The sequence below is a fragment of the Rhopalosiphum padi genome, chromosome 4 (genome assembly GCF_020882245.1).
Source record: "Rhopalosiphum padi isolate XX-2018 chromosome 4, ASM2088224v1, whole genome shotgun sequence".
Classification (NCBI taxonomy): Eukaryota; Metazoa; Arthropoda; class Insecta; order Hemiptera; family Aphididae; genus Rhopalosiphum; species Rhopalosiphum padi.
This window is the reverse complement of record NC_083600.1, coordinates 20901805-20927439: the sequence shown is the minus strand read 5'-3', so window position 1 is coordinate 20927439 and position 25635 is coordinate 20901805. Positions and strand designations below refer to the sequence as shown.

The 25635-nt window shown below is 26.1% G+C and overlaps 1 protein-coding gene and 1 long non-coding RNA gene across 2 annotated transcripts; one reads left to right on the top strand and one right to left on the bottom strand.

Moving 5' to 3' along the window:
• Positions 1 to 14124: 14124 nt before the first annotated feature.
• LOC132930365 (uncharacterized) lies at positions 14125 to 15548 on the top strand. The gene is made up of 3 exons (XR_009662218.1): positions 14125 to 14213; positions 15053 to 15242; positions 15311 to 15548. It is a non-coding gene; the product is annotated as an uncharacterized LOC132930365 (long non-coding RNA).
• Positions 15549 to 16690: 1142 nt separating this feature from the next.
• LOC132930364 (GTPase Era, mitochondrial) lies at positions 16691 to 19993 on the bottom strand. The gene is given in 8 exon segments (XM_060996196.1): positions 16691 to 16948; positions 16951 to 17015; positions 17101 to 17281; positions 17700 to 17783; positions 17785 to 17946; positions 18918 to 19092; positions 19179 to 19303; positions 19437 to 19993. Coding segments are annotated over 8 exon segments (1176 nt in total). The 5' UTR covers positions 19683 to 19993; the 3' UTR covers positions 16691 to 16810.
• Positions 19994 to 25635: the final 5642 nt, after the last annotated feature.

The window sequence follows — 25635 nt, the reverse complement described above, 5'->3', positions numbered from 1 at the left end:
AAAAAAAAAATAAGAAACTTTGGTCTTCAAAATTTGAAACTTTAAAGTTGGTTTTACTAAATCTAGAAAGAGAAAAAAGTCTTAACCGTCAACCATAAATGGACTTAATTGACTAAATGTCAAAAATAAAACCAAGTTTTATTTTATGGATGGAACAGCTTTCTCGAAATGTTATCAGCTAAAGACGGTATCTTTCGGGATTTTGACAATTGTTGGGTCTATATACTTACATCGTTGAGCAAACATTTTCCAATACAAACTTCATTCAAAATAAACTAAGAAGCCACCTTTATGATATCAGCCTTGATGCTTGTTTAAAGTTAAAAGTTGAATGCCACAGATTACTTTCCAGACCTGAATAAGCTTTACCCAGAAATTCAACAACAGAAATCCCATTAGTTTTTCATGTATACTAATTATATAAAAATTATATTAAAGATTTTTTTAAAGTAAAAATTAATTGAATTTATTATAAATAATATATTTATAGTGTTATATTGTACAACTAAACTTGTGATTCGACTAATTGGACATCATGGTTTTGTAACTTTAAAAAAAACAGCTTTCCTACGAAAAAATTACTCAGAGATCAGCAATTATAAACAAATTTGCACCAGAATTTTTAGATAAAAAAATTATGGATTCAAAAAGATTAGATAAACATTGATTGTTTTCAACGATATTGAGGTAACAAAAAGCTTATAAACCGATGGATGTCGATGGTTAGGTTAGGTAAGGTTTTCCGCCAAATAAAACGCCATTCCTTAAACCAGTTATAAATTATAGAATTTTAAAGTTTGGAAACCCTTACGTAATAAATAATAATTTAATAATATTAAATTTGTTAGTAACTTTAATGAGTGTTTGTATACCTACAACTATTTAAATCATTACACACGATTTTTTTCAAGTTATTAAAAAGATATTATTTAAATTAATGAAAAAATGACCAAGATAAAACACATAAAAAATTATCAACAAATTGTTTTTCGAAAAAATATTTTATTTCTATAAAATGAATTATTTTGGTAAAGTAATTATTAATTTAAATCTAATTATTCAAAAGTAATAAATTATCAACATTTAGTTGTAAGTAAAAGTAAATAAAAATAATAAATATATTAGGTATATAATTATTATAGTATTTATTTATTTACTGAATACAGTGTTATATTTGCATAGTTTTGATAACAATATGGCATAGCCGATTGGTTTATTGAAATTTAAAATAATAATAGTAATAATAATAGTCACTAAAAAATATAATATTATTGAATCTTTATGTAAGAGTTCCCAAGCTTAAAAATTATATAATTTATAACTGGTAAGAAAAAGGAATAACGTTTTTTCTAATTTGGCAAAAAACGGAAAGTTCATTTTTTACGGAAACCGATGACACCCAAATCAATTGCCCTGACGATATTGTAGTCAGAATATGACGTTTTGTCCAAGTACCGCAATTTACAGAGGTATTATATGCCTGGCCATTTATGAGGTTTTCCAATTTCAACTATTCCTCAAATCTTGTAGGACATGGAACCTAACCTAGGGGACTTGATTATAAATTATATTTATATAAATAACATTGTTAAATTGGTTATATCACATTAATTTTGCTTTACATTTTTTTAACACTGCCCCCTTCTCCAACTCAGTGTGACGCACAGTTTGAGATACCTCTTATCTATAAAGTAATATCGTCAGCTCTAGTCACATACAGTCTGTGCTCTCGTGTAAGACATGATACAATACGAGTAAATAATAATTTCAAATTTTAATAAAATTTGTCTAATTCAAGAAAATTTGCAAATCATGGTGACATGTTATATTACAATTTTATTTGCTAAGTGATGAAAATGTAGTGATAAGTTACTCATAATAAGTTATATAAAAATATAAAAAAAATACTCATTTATATAACTTTTTTACATAGAAATTTCAAGATTAAATCGTATAGAAGGATATTTTTATATAATATATTGTGGTATTTTAGTATATATTTAAATACTATTCTTATATATTTGTCATAATATATGTTATTATTATTATTATTATTATTATTACACAATAAGTAATAACACGTTTCATATTATACTATTATAAGTTTTAATCATTTATTTGAAATTTTTACTAAGAAGCGTGAATTTATACTTATATATTATTTTAAACAATAGTACTAATACTAGGTATACCTATGTATAGTAAGTCATAGACACTTAAATAACAAAATACAGGAATGTTAATTTAGATTTTAGACAATGACTTTTAACAGCTATTAAAAAATCAAAATAGTTATTCATAAACTACCTCCCGTAGTACTAAACTTAAAAATACAAATTAATATTATTATAACAGAAAACGTTTGACAAAAATAACTGTATAAGTGTACATTTCTATTAAATTCTACTTCAAAAATATTAAATGTTTTTTTAAAGTATTGATGTACGTTTCAAAATTGTTAATACATTGATTCAACAATATTTCTTCATAATGCAATTCTGTATTTTTACTTTTAATTAGGTCTTTTAAATCTTTCATCTGTTTGTTTATATCGACCACATCAAAACTCTTCATTTGTTCAATCATAATTATTCTTAGCATTTGAAAAGTACTCAAAGTTTTACTCAAATTGTTGTTATAAATTGCAATAATAGTACCAATAACGTACGTTTCAAACGGATCATCAAATTTCATTGATAAAATTTGATCTAAATAATTGAACATTGTACTTGATGAACTACCCACTTCAATAATAAATACGTCTTCTTCGTCAATCTCTGTTGCTGTGATGTCACGGTGTTCAAAAATAACAATCCATACAGTATAGAATAACGAAATGATCCATTTAAATATTAATCTTTGATAGTCTACAAGTCGATATAAGCTTATTATTATGCTTTTGGACATGTCCAAAGATGAAAACGGTATTATTTGCCCATACCAATTAAAAGTTATAAAATAAATAGTTGATAAAAATGTAATTTCATTTTTAAAAATATTACTTTCAGCTAAATACGATAAATCATAAAAATCAGAGGGAACTGTAATAGTTGGTTGAATAGTATCCATCATTTTGTATTTTTCTTCAGGAGAAAATTGTCCTTGTTCATTTAAACTCAATTCAATGTCAGTATCATTAGATAGTTCTTGGGTTTTAATAGGCATGGCGGTCGGTATATTGGTTATATACAAAATACTGTCATCGATACGATAATTATTAAATAAAATATATATGTTTTGATAATATTCAAAGTAAAAATATCGATTATTTACACCTGCACAGTTACAAAGTTGGTAGTTATCTAATAAATTAATAATTAAATTTCCAATTCGCACAATCTTGTCTAATTTACTATTAACGGTCTCTTTTATACACACGGAATCACTGCATAATTCATTACTGCAGATATCAAATTCTATGTTTTTTGTATTACGTAAATGGATTATTACAGCAATTAAAATTTTCAAAAAGTCATCACCATAGTACAAATATTTAAGATTAGAGAATATTTTTATAACCTGAGATAAATGATGAGCTAAATTTGTATGAAGTATTATAAGTTTTTGTACATCATTAGGACTCGTGGAATCATCACTCATAATGTTTTGAATAAAATGTTCAAAACGAAAGAAATTAATATATATGTTTTTAAATGATTCGCATATAAAATTAGATTTTATTTTTCCATTAATATTAGAGTTAACCAATGCAAATTTTAAGGATACTTCATATACATAATCGGATTTTTTTGCCGCTTCCCGGTGTAACAAATTGAAAACCCACCAAAATTGTTTAAACTCGTGGTTACTAATAGACTCTATGATTTCGTCCAATGTCGTAGAAATGAATTCAGGTTTATCGGGTAGCAGAACATGTGAAAGATTTTCCAATCTACGCTCTACTATATTTTTTGCTTGAATGATGTTTAATTTACCAATTTTCAATAGGATATTAAATTCATTGATCAAATCGATTGGAACATTTATCAATTGTAATTTTTTTAACGATGTACTATACGAATTCATGTATACCTTGACATTCTCAGTCTCCGTACTATTTATAATATTGTAAATAATTTCATTGATTTTGTGGTACACAATTTTTAATTGTACATCGTAAACCGACTTTAGATATTCATAAACAACTTCGATTTTATAATGTTGTACAGTTTTTTTAAATATATCATTGAGCGGCAAATTTTGTTTTTGACCTTTGTTACTTGTTAAAATTATACTTGCTTCTGTAATATATCTAACGCTAGATGGACGAAGTTTATTCAAATCATTGGAGACGGGTAAAAAAAAATCAGACAACAACACTTTTTTTATGTCAAACACTGTAAACACAATGCTTGGGTAATAAAAATTAATTTGATTATCTAAATCGATTAAGCTTTTCAAATGTTCGTTACTAAACTTTTGAAAATCGTAGTCTATATTTTGCTCTGTAGGATCATTACAAGTTTGAAATATAAAACGCTCAATTAAATTTATCATCTGTTTAACGATATTGAATATCGAGGTTAAATTTGTTAAAAATGCAATGTCGTCATTATCTATTGTATGATCTGTGACGTTTATGACATATTCAGTAGCCACATTTTTCGATGTACTGTCATTATTTCTAATTTTTTGTTTTTTATATTTCATATTTTCATCAGTACTAAGAATGTCTAGAGTTTCAAATGTTATATTTACGTGTCGGATAAATAATTTATCAAAGTACAAGTGTATCATGAGTAGAGATTTAAAAAAAAACGGTTCAGCTTGTTTAAGAATTGGTAAGAGATCAATAATTTTAAACAATAGATTCATTGTTAAATGCACGTTTTTCTGTAAATCAATCATTAAATTCGGAATTTGAAATTTATCCGAATTATGTTGTTGCTCCAGCCAATTTACTTCTATAAATTTACTAATGGATTCCAGAAACACATATATAGAACGAGCGCATTGACATTGTAAAGCATTATACACTTGAAATGAAATAATGTCGATATTTTTTTCATTTACCTTGAATGTTTTTGTAAACAATGAATCTAAATTTATTTTTGAATCGTTGTTCATGTATACCGACTTGTAATAGAGATTATTCCAGATTGTCGCCTTGAGTATTTTATCGGTAATTTTTTCTCGAACATCTTCGCAGCATCCGTATGTTAGGCAAGTGGCTAGACTTAAAATGAATAAAAAAAATGTTTTCATACTGTACTATTTTAGTTAATTATTAGTTATAAATGATATAACTATTATAAAATTTGGTGTCGGATAGTTTTTCTTAAATTTTAATAGTTGTACTGAAATTAATTGTTTCATAAAAATGTGTTCTGCATATGTCTTATACCATCGCCAAAACAATTATTTGAAATTATATACGAAAAAGTCTGTGATTGTTTTTCTGTAACATTGTTTACCATAAGCACTAAACGACCTACATTTATTTATTTTACGCAATTGATACCTATGTAAAATAAACTTGAAAATAATAAAATAGAAATATTAAAAATGTTTAAAATATAATCGAATTACATTTCTTAATTTTTAAATCACATAAGAATGATAAATAATTAATACTTAAACTTAAAATTAAATAATAATTATAAAAACCGGTACACCTACTGAATGAAATTTAATTTTGATAATGGAAAAAGTCGAAACCGAACTCATTTCCCAACTTTAAAATTCTTTCAAGTGTTATTCTAGCCTTAATTGGTTCTATAGGTTTTGATATGAAAGTGGGGCATGATCTGGAGTTATATTGTGGCATGTGGAAAGGAAAAAGTTCATTTATCAACTAAGAAAAGAAAAAATTTACATTTTCCTATGGGTATATAAAGTATTAATTTAGAGATTATTTTTAATATAATATGAATTACGGTTGATATGTCATTTAATAAATTATTTTTATAACCAGTATAGCATAAAAATCTTCTCTGCACTTTTTCCAGTTTTTTAATTTAGCAAATAGAAAATGGACATTACACTATTAATTCATATTCTGATAAATGGCGAACTAGAGTACTACAGTATATAATTTTTAGACAACATATATCCTTAAAGTATGAAGCTGATCTAATTAAAAATCACAATGTTCTTATAGCTTTCAAACTAATTTGATCAATATGGAATGTAAATCTTAGTTTGAGACCCTTGGGTAAATTGTATAGATTTTATTTTATTTTTCATTCGATAATATGACATTTTAAAACATTTAGAAACATTAAGACTTAACTTATTAAACTCGCACTACCTAATTAAATTATTTAAATCATTTTGAAGGGTAAGGCAATCCATTATGTTAAAAATTATGTAGTAGAGTTTAGGTCATCAGCAAAAAGTTGAAACTTGTAGGATTTCAAACAAGAACCATTATAAAAATAGATATTAATATAATAATTTAAAATTCAAATATAACGTCTCATATAATATAATTACCAATTTATTAGATATGAACCTATAAACTTTTGGCTAAGGGGACTTCAACATCACTCAAATTGTTAAGCCTTTAGCTTTTGTAGGTACATGCAACGGGGGTTAATCAGAAAAATTAAAAAATCACAATTTCCGAGATATTGTATGTTTTACAAGTACTTCTATAAATATATAATGATATGTATGGATATTATGTCATTGTATATATTTTCTATCAAAATACTTATAAATAATAAATAATAATATTGTTTACATACGATTTGAGTATAGTAATCTTTGTTTGTATTAGTTAATATTTATATTATAAATTATTTGTATGCAATATTTTTCTAATTAAAGCCTTAACATAGATTTTATTAAGAGTTTATTTAAGTTAATAAAAAAAATCATAATAATATACTTTATATTGGTGACTTATGATTATTGATGGGTTTATAGATTTGAATAGGATAATGATTTATTCTTATACATTCTTATACATTATTACAATTTACAACATTCTAATTTTATATATTAATATTTTATATATTTATATTATATATATTAATATGCAGCTGATAGATCATTATTGCTATATATATATATAATATACTTATTTTAACTCTATCACGGGCAATTGGATTTATACTGCCTTATTATATCTACCGCTTAGGTCGCTTATGACTTTATGTATAACCACTTCATTTGTACGACTATATATCATATAATATATGACATAGTTTTACCATTTACATCAGTCCCTAAAATTGTGTATAGTACGAAAAGTGAAGTGTGTAGTACGAAATTTAAAAATGTGTTATTCAAATTATATCTTTATAATAATAGGTTAAAGGTTTAATTTTATAACTTAACATTTTGCATTAATGGTTTTTACTTTTTAGTCAAACTAAATTTTAATAACTATCTATATTTTATATAGTATATTCTACACAAAACACTGTACATACTACATAGTAAACAATATTTTGCGTTACTTATTGGTTATTAATATTCATTGTTATTGAGAGTAGCTATTTTTATTTTTATCAGCTTGGTCGATAGTGAACCTCGAGAAGAAGTTCTTTATCACCAGAAACCATTAAAAACTCATTTTATATTCGATTTAATATGATTACTGTCAATAATTTCAATTCATAACCAGCTGTATCAGTATGGTTAAATAAAAAAGATAGACATACAAAAAAACATTCTAAGGCTACACAACAAGAGTACTATGAAGGTGTTTTTCCCGAAACTAATCGTCAAAGAAACCAAAATGTATTAGAAGTTAATACTGCTCGTATAATGTTTTAACAAAGTTAATATTTTAAAATATTTGTTTTTGAAAATTCCTTTATTTTGGTAAAATTTTACTATACTATTTTAAGACCATTATTTTAAAACTAAAAGGTTAATAATATATTTAAGAAAATTAAAATCAATATTTTTTGAGTAAATTAATAATTATTGTATTTTATTCACAGCAATGAAATAATATATTTAATATTTATATATTATAATATTGTTATTTAAATTATATTAAGTGTTATTGGTTGAAGAAAGAAGCCTATAAGCATTAGTGTTAGTTTTTTGAACATTGATTTTTTTTATTTAGATTGGGGACTATGTGTGTAGTACGAAAATTTAAATATTTTAGGGGCTGATTTACAGTTTTACGTATTTATATTATTACTTTATTTAAATTCACAAAAAATTATTAACTAAATGTAATGTATATAAAATATGATAAACAAACATTTTTCACATTTTTGATTTCTATATATTACCTACATGGATGGTTAAATTATATCTGTTATTTACAGTGTTAGATTTATTTTGTTATTTGTCTACGTATTTCTGTAGTGCGCTTAGGAATTTTTCCGTTTCTGTTATTATTGTTGAAATAACTGAAATGTAGTTGTATTCACTAGATAAAATTTTTTCGTTAATATTATTGAGTGTTTGGTCCACATCGACAATACCAAATTTTTCAATTTCAGCGAACATTGAGTATTTAATCTCATAGACTATTGTCAAATCGATAGTTTCATATGTACATATATGTTTGATAATATCGATGTATGGTTTACAATTTTCGGGGAATTCAAGAGATGTAAATCTAGGTAAATGATCAGCCAGATAAAATTGATCTATTACTCCATTTTCAAATGCCAGTGCATCACAAAAAAAATTAATCAATGCGAAATACATCGAGGAGATAATCCATTTAAAATAGTTTGATACATATTCAACAAGGTAGTTTAAACTCAACGTAGTTTTTGGTAAGTTTATTTGATCACGAATATTACTTACAACTCCATTCCAGTTGAAACGTATGTTTTCCGCGAACAATTTCATTATTCTACAACTAAAAAATTGATTTTTTTCAATAAAGAATAATAAACTATACCAATTTTTAGGTAAATATTGTATACTTCTACTTTCTTCAGTGTTTTCTGAAACCATATTATAATCTGGATCTTGTTCAATTGAGGAAGTGACAATTGGAATATTAAACAGTATTAAACTATTATAGATGTCATAATTTAAAATTGGATTTCCTTTGAAGTATTCATAATTCGAATTGAGGTTGTATGTTGTTTTACAATTACAAATTTGATAATTATCTAATAAATGCATAACATAATCTCCAATTCTTCCCAAATTATCTATGTTATTGTTCAGAATATTTGTTTGAATTGTTTTGTTAATTCTTCGATTGAAAAGATCAATATAAAAGTTTATGTTTTTTAAGCGGATAAACGTATTCATTAATATTTTTAAAAGATCGTCACTAAAATTTAAATTTTTAGTTTGGGACCATGCTTCGATAAATTCAGTCAAATGGTTCATCAAAACTAGATTATATTTGTGTATTTTAGAAAATATATTATCATCTTTTGTTAGTTTGGGATTTTTAGACTCAAAATCTTTAAAATCTTTAATTATAATATTTATGCGGAAAAAGTTATAGTATATATTATTCAATGTTTCGCATTCGTAAAGTAATGTATATAAGTAATTGTCATTCTTAGCAAAGACTGAACGATAAATTAACTTTAATGATGTTTCATATACATAATCAGAATTTTTTCCTGCCTCAACAAAGCGTAACGAACTAAAAACCCGCCAAAATTGTTGAAACTTAATATCTCCGATAATAGTAGCGATGTCATTCAAATTATACTCTGATGTTTCAGGTAGTTGTATATGTGAAAGTGATTTCAATCTATTCTCAACTATTTCTGCGGCTTTAAATATATTATTTTTATTAAATTTCAACAGTAAATTAAAATCACTGATTATATCAATTGGAAAATAAAATATATCTTTTATTAGTTCTTTTAACGATAAAGAATATACATTGTAATCATCACTTGATTTGCCTTTATTGATTATGTCGATAAGTTTATTGATTTGTTGGTAAATCATTTTCAACAATACATCGTAAACTGATGATAGATATTTGTAAACAACGTCGATGTCATAGGTTTTAATACTTTGATTGAATATGTATTGAATAGAAACTGCATCATGATCCTGCAGGGTTTTTACACCAGCTTTCATCAAGTAGTGAATGAAAGGAAAGCAAATTATTTGTCCGTCGGTAGGACTATTGTCTGAATTGCCAACCACACTAACCACAGGGTCACCGAATAAATCTGTCAACATCGCATCGTCTACGTTGTACACAGTCGTAGTGTCTGTGTACAAACCGTTCGAAAGAAATGACTGTATTTGGGCTTTTAAACTCGTTAGGTCTTCGCGAAGTTCATTCAATGTGTATTTATCGGTTGTGTTTGTGTATCTGGAATCACAATTCAATACTATAAAACCGTGTAATAAATTCGTCATCTGTGAGATCATGTACTGCACTTGAACTGAATCTGTCATAAACACATCGTTGACGTAATCCGCTAAATAACAATTTTTCTCGCCGTTGAACCCGGGGTCAATGATGTCACCGTGTATATTGTCCATCATGACAACGTCCTTTTTTTCGTTCATATAATTGTGAAAACGGATTAATTTATTGAAATACAAATGCATCGAGAGTAAATGTTTTAAAAACGACGGTTCGTTCGATTTTAGATTTGGAACGATGTCATTGATTTGGAATATGATGTCTATTGATAGAGCAATGATATCGTGCGTGTGCTTCAAGTACGACATCCCTACACTATTCTTCCAACACTCCGGTTGTGGTGAACTATTATCGCGATCGTCTGTCAAATCGTGCAGCGGTGTCATAATATTTTGATTGATGTATTCAAGCGAATCGCCTATGCTTTGAGCACATTGACATTTTAAACCGACGATAAGTCCCATCAAAACTCTGTTTAGATTCTTTTTAACTATAGTTTTTTTGTCTGACAGAAATTTATCTAAAATATAAATGTTTTCAATCTCGTTGATGTATACCGACCTGTAATGAAGTTTTGACCAAATCTTCGCATCGACGATGTGTTTGACGAACTTTTCTACGTCGAATTTGGGTTTAACTTCATTATTGTTGTTGTTATTATTATTATTATTGATGGCATCATTGGCATCATTGTCATTCATTATGGTATCATTGTCATTCATTATGGTATCATTGTTATCATTATTAACGATGACATCGACGAGACCCAAAACCAGTAAAACGTTAACTATTCTCACACAAAACATTTTTAATAATTGTTTTATTCACTTTTCGGATGTAATATAGATAAGGTATACATTTTTTTTGTTTAATTGTTTTAATATTCATTTAAAAAAAAATACGTTTTCAGTTTAAATGCTTTACACGAAAACATATTGCGACTTTAATTTATTTGTACAAAGCAGGTAGGTTTGTTTGTTAAACTGCGGTTATACCATAAAAGTCAAATATTGAATTTTAGATTCTGAACGGAGTGTTGAATGTATTGATTTTACAATGATGTTTTTTTTTTTTTTTTGTGTCTGTCATCACGTTTTGGAGTAGTAATAATACTTCAATTTTTGACTTCAGCCCCTCTTTGAAAAGGAAAATTCATCTAATACTTTAGTACTTTGGGGGATGAAAAGTAAAAAATTTCTAGTAGTTTTCAAAAGCGTCGGGAAAACCCCTGAAAAAATAACGGAAAAACGGGAATTTTTACGCATAACCACTTTTCGACAAAATCGATTTTTTGATTTTGTTGTAACTCAAAAACGAATCGTTGTAAATACTTGAAATTTTCAAATATTTATATTATGGTTATCTATTTACGACTAAATTTTCAAAATATTTTGATATTTTTTAAGCTACTTATAGACAATTGAAATTTTCGACTTTTTTAAGTTTTTTTTCTTACAATGCTGATAAAAAAAATTTGGCTATCCAAAAAATCTTTAAAATTTAATACAAGGTTCATTATAAGTTGTACTTATCGTAGTAAAAAAAAAAATCAAAAATCGTTAATCACAATTTTTGTTTATAAGCATTTAAAGTTAAAATGTTTACGAAATATATCAAAACCGCGAAAATAATTGACTGACAAAATCATCTCTGTTCAGAATCGTTTTTCGTATACAATGATACCTGTCATTGCATTCAAATTTAACACATCCATTATAGTGACCAGTGACCTACTCTCCATCTCTACTATACAGCAGAGCGATACCTTTCATAATAGCATAATTCTATTAAGTTACTACCTGCAGTAGCTATAGATATAAAAGTTTCATAGTAACAAAAGTCTACAATATTATAATATTTTGAAGATGTCTAGAGTACGTCTTGTTTTTAATTTTTATCTTTTGGAGTTTTTTATAGTCTGAGTACATGGAATATTAAATTTGATAAAAGTTAAAAAGTTATAACTTATAAGTTACGACAACGAATAATACATTTCTTGTGTTAAATGTTCGTTATCTTAAGATGCCATATAACACACGCATAACAGTTGTGTTCGCTTTACAGACGTACTTCATGACAAATTTTGCTTGCACAATCAACCATTATAATCTTTCATTTTTAAAAATTAGAGAGAATTCGCCTACTATTAAATTCAAATGAAAATGTATTATCTAAGACGAATCGGATATTGTTATTGATATTTTTATTTTAAGGCAAGTACACCTATATGATTGTTTTAAATTGTAAAATATGTGGCTTTAAAACATTCATAACTTGTTACACAGATTTTATGTACCTATGCAATTTATTAGGTATCGGTACCTAATCTTTGTTTATATTAAATGTTACGCATTTTATTTTTTAATGTATTGTTAAGCTTTTTATCAAATGCTTAGTTCTTCTAACATCAGCTAAATTCTTTGTAAATAATTTCTTAATTAAATGTCCGTTTGACCACTGATTCTTATACCTCTTGTGTTTCATAATGAATTTTTCATTGTTGGCTCAATCCAACTTTATGCAATTTACATTTTACTTATAGATTTTTTTAAAGCACTCAATCCTGGTTCAATCAACTCGTTATATCTGAACTCTAAAGTGTTATTTAATCATAATTAATAAGAAACAATGAACCGGGTTATAAAATAGAATAATGCAAAATAATTCTTTTTGAATCTGATTGAAAATAAATTTTTAACGCGCTATATAATATATACTAATACTCAGAGCAGTGCCGTTATGATTTGGCGCCCAGGGCAAAATTAAAAATATTTGCCCTCTATTTTATTTATCATAATAAATAAATAATATTATATAGTAAAAAAAAAATTTTGGGGCGCTGCCCCCTAGGCCACTCCCCCCCCCCCCACCACGGCACGGCTCTGCTAATATTTAAATATCACACTATAATGGGTTATTTAACCCGTCCCGCACTTTAGTCAAATTTTATTCTTTGACTGTACCTACACTACCTGTACAGCTATGGTACGTTATTATATTATGCGATGCAGGTTATAGGCCTGCACCGGTTGTGTTTGCTCAATCCTGCGCAGTGCACAGAGTAGGTATACCTATATAGTAGTGATGGGTCGAACTGTTCGAATCTCGAACCGAACCGAACCGAACCCTTGATGTTCGGTTCGATTCGAAATTCGAACTCGGCACGAAAAAAATTCGAACCGAACTATCAAACATCTTTTACTGTTCGAAAATCGAACTTGAAAATATTTGTCGAACCTGACTTACTGACCACGATAGTTCAGAGACCAAATATTTGTACAATTCTTCAAAATTTATTTAAAAAAAATAAAAATTGATAATCTTTTTTAGAAATAATTAGACTATTGGCGATAGAAAGTTATAAACTGTAACAGGCACCTTATGTATCATTTATAATAATAACGATAAAAAATATTGAGTTCGAGTTCGAGTTCGACTTAAAATGATTCTAGGTTCGTTTCGGTTCGGTTCGGTAGAAAATATGAAGGTTCGGTTCGGTTCGAGTTCGAAAAAATAATTTAAAGTTCGGTTCAAGTTCGGTTCGATTTAAAAAATCAGAGTTCGACCCATCACTACTATATAGGTATATTGTAAATGTGGATTCGACAACAACGCCGAAAGAAGACGAATTCGTTGAATAGGTAGGTAGTCTTGTATGCGTGTGTATGTCTGTTTACAATGTACAATATATTATTCTATAAACCAGCTAAATAATCATAAACTCTTAACGCTTTCACTTGCAACAGCACTGCCTGCACGGGAACAGCTTTCCGTTCAAGGTCGGTTAGATGATGACTTATGTCCAAACACGTAGTTAGTCCACTTAGTCCGTTAATACGTTATTATTAGCAGTGGCAAATTCTCTAATGACAGACTCGTCCGAACGGCGCAAATTACAATTCAACCGATGTCGGATATTAATATTAAAATATATTATGTAATAATTATATATTGTTAATTAATAACACAAACGCATTAGATAAGCGTCGCTTGTGCTCGATCTATGGTCTACACACTCTACACAAATATTTTAAATTGATTAATTTGATTAGCTACGCTATAATATTGCTGGATTTCCGTCTTGGTTTTCTCCAGACCACAGGCCTCTTCTACTTATTTACTTAATGTCGTACACCGTAGTAGATATCGCGTGTCAAGGAAAACCGCCTGTAATTTTTTTTAATAAAGTGAATTTCGTCTTCGAGAATTAATTAGATAGTAATATTTCGGTATTTACCTATCTTTGAGTTTTGTACAACGAGGATATATATGTAGGTAACTGACGAGACAAGTAGCTACCAAACTATAAACATATTTAGTATTATATATATTTGTACACATACCTATAGGTACGCCAATACGCCATAAGCATATACCTATATTAGAACAATTAAATTATGATATTCATAAATGCACACCTAATGGGCTATTCCATTAATAAGTAAGGTAATACTTAATAGTTACCTGTGATTTCGCAATATTTGTATTAAAATTTTAATAAAATTGCATTTTTAATTTCACGTTGCAGTATTATATATTATAATAATTGCAGTTATTTTAATTTTATTTTTTGTTAAAGTAATTACTAATTAGTACCTACTTTACTATATTAATCATATATTAAAACTGACTAATCTATGTTTATGTAAGTGGTTTAAATATATTTTGGGTTTTGCTAGCGTAAAGTTTATACACCTTTTAAATTAACTGACGTAAAATAAGTATATATCTAGTATTTATTATTTATATAATATATATATATATATTATTATTCAGGTAGTTTAAGAAAATTGACACAATTGATGAACACCGAGGATGAATTAATTAAAAAATATATGGTACATTAGGGCAAGTAGTTATATAGTTACCTATTGTTTGAGCAAGTGCTGTTATTATGTCACCGAAAACACTTTTTCGGAAAGACGAATCCTTTAAAAGAGACGATCGTCATAGTCTGTATCAAAAAGTAAAGTATATTTCACGATATGTACTTTTGATACCTTTAACTATTAAAGTCATTTATTTTACTTTCAGTAATACAGAAGGTCGATGTATGTTTTTCCGAAAATATTGCATTTATTACATAATTAGTATTTAACTTTTAACTATTATAATAATATATACTTATACTATATTTTACAACTCAAAATTTAATAACGTCTTTCTGAAAATACTGTAAAAGATTAAAAATATGTAAAAATACACTTTCATAGTGAAAATAGATAATAATATCTTAAAATTAATCTACATATTTTGAAAATGTCATTGTAAATAGTAAAATCCATAATAATATAATGTATGTAAAAGTTTTGAGTCCCCGCAATAATGTTTATATATATATATTTTTATTTATAACAAAATGTTAACATCTTTATTTATTGTTGAAATAGGTAATTTCGTCCAAATTTGAATTATGTCAATGAAAAATCATTTTTTTTTATATATTATTTTTTTCAGATTTTGTAGTTCCCAATGTTCCCATATGAACTACTTATGAGGAATATTGTAATTAATGTACCTACTATACCTAAAAGAATTAAAGATTTTATAGTGTTTTTACTACAAAATATTTATGGTTTGTATATTTTCTTAATTTTATGAAAACTTGAACTTTAAATACATTATTAATATTAATTAATAATATTTATTAACATTTTAAAGAAAAAAAAACTAAAATAATTGAAAATTATAGCAATTATAGAAAATGATAATATAAACATTTGGTAAAAATTTCAAGTTTCTACTGTTATTCTTTTTTGAATTATAACAAAATAAAGAAATTAATTTTGTCAAAAACTGATTTAGAATCAAATTCCCATTCTTTCTTATTTTTTTACTTTTCACCCCCCAAAGTACCAACTAGATTCAATTTTGCTACTAGAAACCACCCACCAAAGTTGAAATTTCAAGCATTTTAACTACCTCCAAAGGTGATAACACACAGAAAAAAATATTTTAATTATAAAGCCAATAATTTTATTGATCCACTTAGAATCTAAAACTGTCTGAACAAAGTTTCCTATTTTTATTAGAAAGTTCTTGAAATATTTGAGATTTTATTACCTATGACTAATTACATAACTGCGGTATTATTATTTTGGACTGTTTGTACTTGGGCACAACAAAGAAAAAATGGCTAAAATTAATGAGATTGGAAGATGTTTTGTACTTGAAATGATCATGCATATTTTGAAAATGAAGTTCCATTAATTTAATATTAAGCTACAGAGGTATAGTGACAACTGGAAAAATAAAGTGTTTAAAATTCTTTTGTGTTGGGAAACAAAAAGCAAGTAACAAATTTAAATTTGATAAGTGATGCAAGACCACAACATTTAAAATGATTTGTCTAGAATAATTTAGTTAGCTTTAGTTTCGTGCATTTTATGCTCATATGTAAGACTCTGTGAAAAATATTATTTTTTTTTTTCATAAATGTTTTTATTGAAAAAATAATTAACTTTATTGTAACAAGGATAAAAAAAAAGCTTTAACAGATTTAAAGGTCGTAATTGCATTGGTCAGATTATTGTCTCAATTATCTGCCATGTGTTGTACTGAATGTTTTGGTTTATCTGTAACAACCATTTTGAGGAACACATCAGTTAAAAATAGATTTCTAAGGTGTTGTTCAGATTTCTTAGCGATGTTCCTGATACGATTGCCTTTTTTTTCCCCATCACCAGCTTCTCTATTCTTGGTGTATTGCAATGTATTAATACCACAATGTGTATATTTCCTGTGTATCATTTAAAAATTATTATATTTTGTATTACATATACCAAATAGTAATAAATATATTTAGAAAAAAAAAATTTAACTACCTTCCTGAGATACTTCGTAATATTCCATTTCTACTTTTAAGTTGTACGGAACTTCATTAGGTAAAGAATCATACAATATTGATTCTATCATGTGCAGCACCAATTTATGATCTTCTTTGTCAGTCAATATATCTTTGGAAAACATCCAAGGTGATGGTTTGCCTTTTTGTAACAAATAATCCTAAAAGCAACAAAATATACACAAAACTATGCAAATAATTCCCTTGTAATTAGAATGTAGAATAATTGTAATAAATATTGTATATAATTAGATTTATTCTAATTCTAATTTTTTTAAATTTTTAATTACAATAATTATAATTATTTATTCACCTTATAGACATTTACAAGATTCTAAAGAAAAATATGTGTACTGACAAAATGTAGGCACCACCTTAATAGTAGATTGTTAGATTGATTGATAAATAGAAAGTAATACTATTTCTAATGAACTGTATTAGTTTTTACTATAAGTTGAAAATTAAAATAAGAAATTGTGTGTCAAAACAATATAATATTAAATTATTAAATAATTTTGTTCAATATATTATTTAAATAAACACAATTTGGTAATCAATAAAAAATATTTAATGACTGACCTCAATATCTGATGAACCAAGACTATGGATTGCAGATACCATAAATACATCTTTAAAGTTTGCCCAACCAGTAGACTGTTTTACTGTTTTTTTCCAACTTTCTCTCTTGAATTGTTGAGCTTTCATGAGTTCTTATTTTTTCAGATGTCATAGCGTATGGTTCAGGAACATGAATATTGTTATGTTTATAACATGTTAAAGATCGTGCCAAATCTAAGAGATAGCTTTTTGATTTTAAAAGATCTATCTAAAACACAATAACCTTTTGTTTATAAATGAGTAAATACAAAAAAAGTATATTGTATGTACAGCAAAAGTTTCATATTACAAAGTCTCATGAGTAACAAAAAAGTTCTTATTACAAAGACATTTTTTAAATATAATTACATAGAATTGGATTTATTATGGTTATGGTTCTCAAAAATATTTTTTAAATGGAAGATTATTGCATGAAAGTTTCACTGTATTATTAAATTAATTTTTTACATATTAATGTCTTGAATTTTTTATTTTATAATTTAAGTAATGTTGAGTTTAAAATATTAACATTCAAATAAAATAAAATCTTAATCAAGAAAATGTATAAAATAAATAGCTAATTATTCTATACAATTTAAGATAATGAATTGTTAACATATTTATATTATTAAATTAAAGAAGGTACACAAATTATTATTATTACTTAAAAAACTAATTTTAAATTTATTATAAAATACATAAAAATAATATAAGTTTAACTTTAAAAACTATAACATTTTGTACCATTATAATTATTATATTTTATATTACATTTATAATGTCATAAAAAATAAGAAATTAATTCTAATTCTAATTTATATTATAGTCATAGGTAACTTATAGACCTTTAAGGATACAAAAATCTTATCATAATATGTTCAATATATACAATTCAACTGAACAATTATGGGGAACTTATAAAATGCCTAATTAAATTATTTATAACATGTTTATCGGTCTGATTTTATTAGTATATGAAGTACCTAAGAATTCCATGCAATAACATAATTTAATATTTTAACTATAACTTATGTATATTATGGTTTTAGGAATTAGTGGTATAAGTGTATAAATGCCTAGCAACAGCTAACTTTAGCTCTCTAGACTAATAAATAATAAGTAAGCGTACAGGAATTATTTTATTACTAGAAGAAAACTTATTCATCATTAATTTTCTAAGTTTAAATAACATGAACTCACTTTATTTAGTACTAGAAACGAATCTTTATTAGGATAAAGATGTAAAAGCCTCAACACTTTAGGATCTAAGCGGTTTCTCGTATACCGATTGGATACATCATGAATAACACCAATTATGTCTGCTTCTTCTATTGAGTTTACTGAGTCCTTAGCAAATGTCTTTTCTAAATTATACCTACAACAATAGTAAGGTATGCATTAAAATGTATAACATCATTAATTTGTAACAGTAAGTTTCCATACTAAAAACGATGAAATTACTTTGTAATTTCTGTAGAGTCTACAAGACCAGGAGTGTCTAAAAACACTAATTGTGTATCATCTACAGTTCGCACTGCACGTACACTAGATCTTGTAGTATGAACTTTACAAGAATAAGGACATATCTGAAAAGCACAGTTGTAAAAATGTTTAAGTATAATATGATATTGAATTTATTAACTAAATTTATCTAAATACTTGTGTATTATAATTTATAACTTTATAATACTTGTTCCTATTAAATTAAATGGTTCTCACATTTCTCTGGACGATAGAATTGATTATTGAGCTCTTTCCTGCATTTGGTACACCAATGATGGCAATTTTTAACAGACGCTGACGGTTTATTTTGATAGACTCATTTTCGTTTTGGTTGTCACTATTGATGTGAAATTGTTCTGAGTTCAAACTATAGTTACATTTCAATAATGAATGAACACGGCTCGGTATTACAACTGGTTTTAAACCAATTGATAGAAAGATAGTACTGAGATACTTGGCCATTGAATGAATGCAGTAAATTAGAAGTTAAAAATTGGACAATCTCAATGTTCCTTAGTATTTAAACTAAATACCTATCTACGTTTTGAATGTTTTGATGGGTATTTCAGCAAACTACACTGTAAAACGCATACATTTTATTAGAATTGGAATGGATAATATAAAAAAGCTGACAGTGTGATTAAAGTATTTGAAATTCAACATCGAATTCTGAATTCTTGAACGTCAAAGTTGAAATAGTTAAATGAAACTATTTATTTAAGAATATTATGGTAATAACTATTAACTATTAACTAAAGTAAAAAAACTTGATTATCAAGCCGGACTAATGTTACAGTGATAACTGATAACTACAACTGGTTACGTACCACCTAGATCCCGCGACAATTAGATCCACATACGTCAACTGGATCCCTTTGGACATTTAGAACCTCAAAGACAATTTAGATTCCATATTAACTATAATCTCCCACGTCATTTGTCATTTAGGTACCCAGAAATCGACGGTAATTTAAAAAACTTTTCTAAAAAAAATACTTAAATAACAATTTAAATTTTAAAAATATTATGAAATAGTATGAAGTATAAGTAAGTTACATGGCGTTAGTAAAATCCCTAATTCCATTAATTATGATATTAGATTCGATGTTTTAAATAAGTAATAACGTTTCATTATATTCTAATATACACGATATATGAATTATCGATTATGTTAATGTATAACTTATATATATGTTTTAAAAGAACTTGCTCAAATACCTATTTATTATAATAGGTAAGTACATTAAACCCTAACCAGTAACCATTAACCCAACAGGGTGACTAAACTTATTTACAAGCATTGTATGGCCACTTATTCCTTTAATGTTAAATTTATGTTGGACTTTCAAATTTTAGAGTTAACTTTACCTAAAGGCCATATTTTTAAATTCAAGTACACAGAAGTTGTACATTGTTTAGGCTATGTCATGTAACGGTATAGACTTATTTTTTCAAATGAGAAATAACCTTTTATTGCGAATAATTAAGCAAATTATTTTTTTGAAAATATTTATCAAACTACATCCACATAATAATCCTGAAAAATGGTTTTAAAAAACTTAAACATAGAGGTAACTATGCAAGTAATATTTAATCTGGTAATTACAATAAAACAGTTATTGCAAAGTATAAAATATTGATGAATTTATGCCACCTAATTAACATACTTTTTAAATTAGCATAGCCCCCATATTTTCTAAAACTATATACAGTAGAAGTAGTAGAACATCGATTATTCGCATTAATTGGGATCGAGAGGATGCGGATAATCAAATAAGCATTAAAAATAAAATTAAAAATTAATTTACTGTGTGTAAAACGTACCTATAATATTATGATACATTAGAGAGGTCCATACTATATTCTTATTTCTTATATGTAAACTTACATATATATATCTGAAGACACCTATCATAATAGAAACAAATTCATACATTTCCTTTATTATGGTTTCATGTAACAAATAGTATCTAGTCAATGCTTTGAGGAATTCAATTTTCAGTACCATTTTACAAAATAATCAAAAATTACATTAAATTAAAAATAAAGAAGTAATTATTACAGTGTTTCTTTATATATTAGTGATTAAGTTTATTACTGTAATTAGTGTGTGAAATTTGAATTTGAAAGAGACAGTCAGTCAACCTTCATCATTAATAAGTATAATTTTGATGTATTATGACTTATAATATTATATGTTGATTGTCGATTGATATTGCTAAGTATTTTATTTTATTTTTTTGTGTAAAGTTTGACAAGCTACATTTTTTCCGAAAACATTGCATTAATCATAATTATTATTATAATATTGTATAAATAATAAATATAATTTATACCGTATTATATTCTTGTTATATACTTTTGAGTCAATAGGTACAACCCTTTAATAAAATAATTTGAATAAATAATATCTTAAGATTAATCTACGTAGTACGTATGTCAAAAATGTCCTTGTGTACGTATAGTATAACATGAACAAAAAACTTTTATGTCCCTACAAATAATGTTTTAAATAATAACAAAATATATAATATCGTAAATATACATAATTTTAAAATATTTTGAAAAAATACTATTTGTAAGAAATACTCTCATAAGAATTTAATTAAAGTTTTAAGTATCTAAGATTATTCGTTTTTGAACTATAACAAAATATAAAAATTATTTGAGAAAAAATATTTATTTTTAGGGTGGATGTATTATAAACATTTAATAAGTTATAGGTATAATACTGAACTTCGAATAGTCATAAAAAATAATGTGACTTTCCAGTAAACATATTATTTTTGTTTTTGGTAAAAAAAAACTAATGAGAATTCCAATATAATATTTTTAAAATGTAAATATAAAAAGAAAATATTTATATGAATATTTAACGAAAAAATTAATTTGAACATTTTATAGATTTAGCCGAATACAACAAAAATTTTAATTTTAAACGTTTATAAAATATACCGTGACTATACATTTTTTATTACAGTAAATTAGTGAACGATTGATGAAGAAGCCTGTATTAAATTTTAAATCATATTTGCATATCTATAATTTTTTTCGGCTTAATAATAAAAAAAAAAAATTTAATTGTTTTAAATAATTAAAATGCTTTTAAAATTATACAATTTACATATAGAGAAGTCATAATGTAGATAATTGGTAAATTTTTCAAAATTCTATAATTTGCATTTTTTAATTAAAATTAAATTAATAAATTAATTTTGTCGATATTATACAAGTAATAATACATTTGTTTTTTTGTGTTTTCGATATTATGACAAGATCTGAATTTTTTTTATTTTATTTTACTATTTACCAACCAAAGTACCAAATAGATCATATTTGCTACAAGAATTCATGGCAGACAGAAAATAAACTACATAATTGTAAAATCATATTACATTTTTCGCTACATATCCAGGATCTAAATTCTAAGGTGTACTTATAACGACTTTATTTTATTCTTGGAAATTTCATCATTAATGCATGATCGGTAACCTTTTTGAACTCTCAGGCTACATTCACAAATTAAAAACAGTTTGCAGACCAGATAAAAATGAAAAATTTATATTCTTAAATTATTTACTATGGAAAAAAATATTGTCTAGAACTTTAAAATAATAAAATATAAATAAAAAAAAAATTTCAGTGTTTTAGAATTTAAAACGGGTCGTATATACAATAACCCGCCGGTTGCTGACCACTTCATTGGACTGGACGATCGAAAATAAAATATAGGTCTGTCATCGGGGTAACAGCTTGTAGAAGTCAATAAACATTTATATTTTATATTATGTATAAATAGTAAGTTTATTACTACCCCAAAATAATAGGAAAATTAACCTACGTAAGTATCCTTCGACGCTTTTCGGCGAAATCAAGCTGTGCCATATTAAAGTTCAAACGTGCACAGCCACCGAAGAAACAGCTAGTTTATTTCTTCATTCATCTTCTTTACGCTTCGGAATGAAATCATTGAAATTTTTTATGAAATTGAGAGTACTTGTCATGTACTGAAGGCTGTTGTTTGACGACTGTTCAATAAAATTATTAGAATGGTTAATCGTCTCCTACAAATGACGACGATTGTCGATTGCCACGAATGATAAATATTGTAATAATATGATAGATCATATGTTTTTTTTTATAGAACTTTTTGTGATATTATAGGATTTATTTTTATATTTCAGCTGTCTTGCATATGAAACTTTTGGTATCTAATTAATTTCATACGTAAAACCATAATAATTGTATATCCTGCATTTTTTTTAAATTATAATTTTATTATTTTATTTCAATAGTTGTTTGGTAAAATTTTTCACCAACAAATAAGACCATCTTCGACCAGCATAATTTTACATTGTACACAATGCATTAATGCATTATACATTGAATTCAAATTGTACAAATTCGTTATAGTGACATACTTAGCCTAGTCTACATTTAGTATTGTAGTCACCTACTATAGTAGCTATACAGCAGTTTACGGGTTGGCTGAACTAAATGATTAATAATTTTAAAAATATTTAAAAATTGAATCATTCAATTAATATTACATACTAAATAGTTAATAGATTATGATCTACGTATAATAAAGATGGACTTATAAAATCAATAAAATTAATTTCTAAATACAAGCAGTTATTCACATTCGACTCGTTATATACACATGTGACTATATCATTCCCATTTCGGTACCGTCCTGTTAAGGAATAATACATACCTACTCATACTATTTTTTACTGATTTTAAAATAATCAATAGGTTCTAATGTTAATATGCTCAGATAATTTGCAATATTAATATATATATAATAAATGCATCTATTTATGGTATTATGCTATTGTTATTTTATCCTATAAGTGTATATAGTCAAAATATTTTGAAAATTATATTATGTATAAGAAATGCAAACATTAACATTTGGGGAAATTTTCATATAACTACAGTTATTATCGTTTTTAAATTATTACAAAAAAACAAAAATCGGTTGAGCAGAAATAGTTATCACAGGAATATGAAATGAATATCTAATAATGTCATCAAAATTCAAAACTCAGACAATTATAAAAAAATATTAATGCGTCTTTTCAGAAAACTTTTCATTTTTGTTAGGGATAAAAAAAACTTATATTAGTCAAGTACTCGGCCAGTTAAAAATGAAAAATGCTATTTATACAATTAATATAAATATAAATTATTATATAAAATGGGTCTGGTAATATACTATTATGACTATAATGTATTTTTGGTCTCACGTGTTTTATGCATCGCGCGTTCGAGAATAAAATATGCATACGTATACGTCACCCGGCGTGTAGCAGATTGTCCGGTGCAATAAGTATGTATTTATTTTATGTCTAAAAAAGTAAATTAAAGCTACAAAAGTGAAGAAAATCAAACTCACGTAAACATCGATTTTTTTGTGAAACTTAGTTGTGTCATATTTAATGTCCACACGTTCAGTAACCACATCGCCGACCCAGGAACATCTTTCCTCGTCCGTCTTTACCACGTTTCGAATTGAAGATATTGAGATATTTCATAAAAATAAGCTGAACAGAACGGCATATGCGTGTAAAATATTATATATATTAAAGTACGGTTTAACGATTTGTACGTCAATTTTTTTCTCCGTTAAAATTATTACAACCGTCAATCGTCTCCGACGAATAGCGAAGATTGACGATTACCATAGATTATAGATTAATATCATAGATCCATATCCATAGACTATATACTGTATTATTATGTTGTAATATTATTATTAGCCAGACATTTAAATTTATTCGGGAGTCTGCCGTTCGAGGGACTCAATTGTGTACTTATACAAATTTTATATGTACGGCGGGATAGATTGTATAGATGTTGTTCAGGACATTGAGACTAGACTCATTCAAAGTTTCTGTCAGTGGCATCGCATAAATTAGTAATTAGTTGTTGTTATCGATATTTTTCGCCCGTATTATTATTGAATGACACCCGTCTTCTCATCATTAATGTAAAAATATTATAATATTATCAATAATCAATATTAATATCGAAAACCATCATAATTATTTTCCAAATAGACAAAAATATTAAATTATAGGTACTACAATTTTCTTCAAACTTTTTTATTGCTTTACTACTTTTTTTTATGGTGAGTCCGCCATCTCAAAGACCCCTGACGAGCCGCCACTGCAGGTGTTAATAAGTTTATGGCATAAACAGCTTAAAACTAATCTACATAATATTTTGAAAACCTCACTGTTAGTGTTAAATAATAATACACGAATTGGTGTCTTTAAATAATATTTTTGTAATAACTTAAAACAAAATAGATAATTATACCTATATAATCGTTATTTTTCGTTGAAATATACAGTTTTGTCTATATTCAAATTTGGCATATGTACTAACAGTAGCGCCGAACACGGGT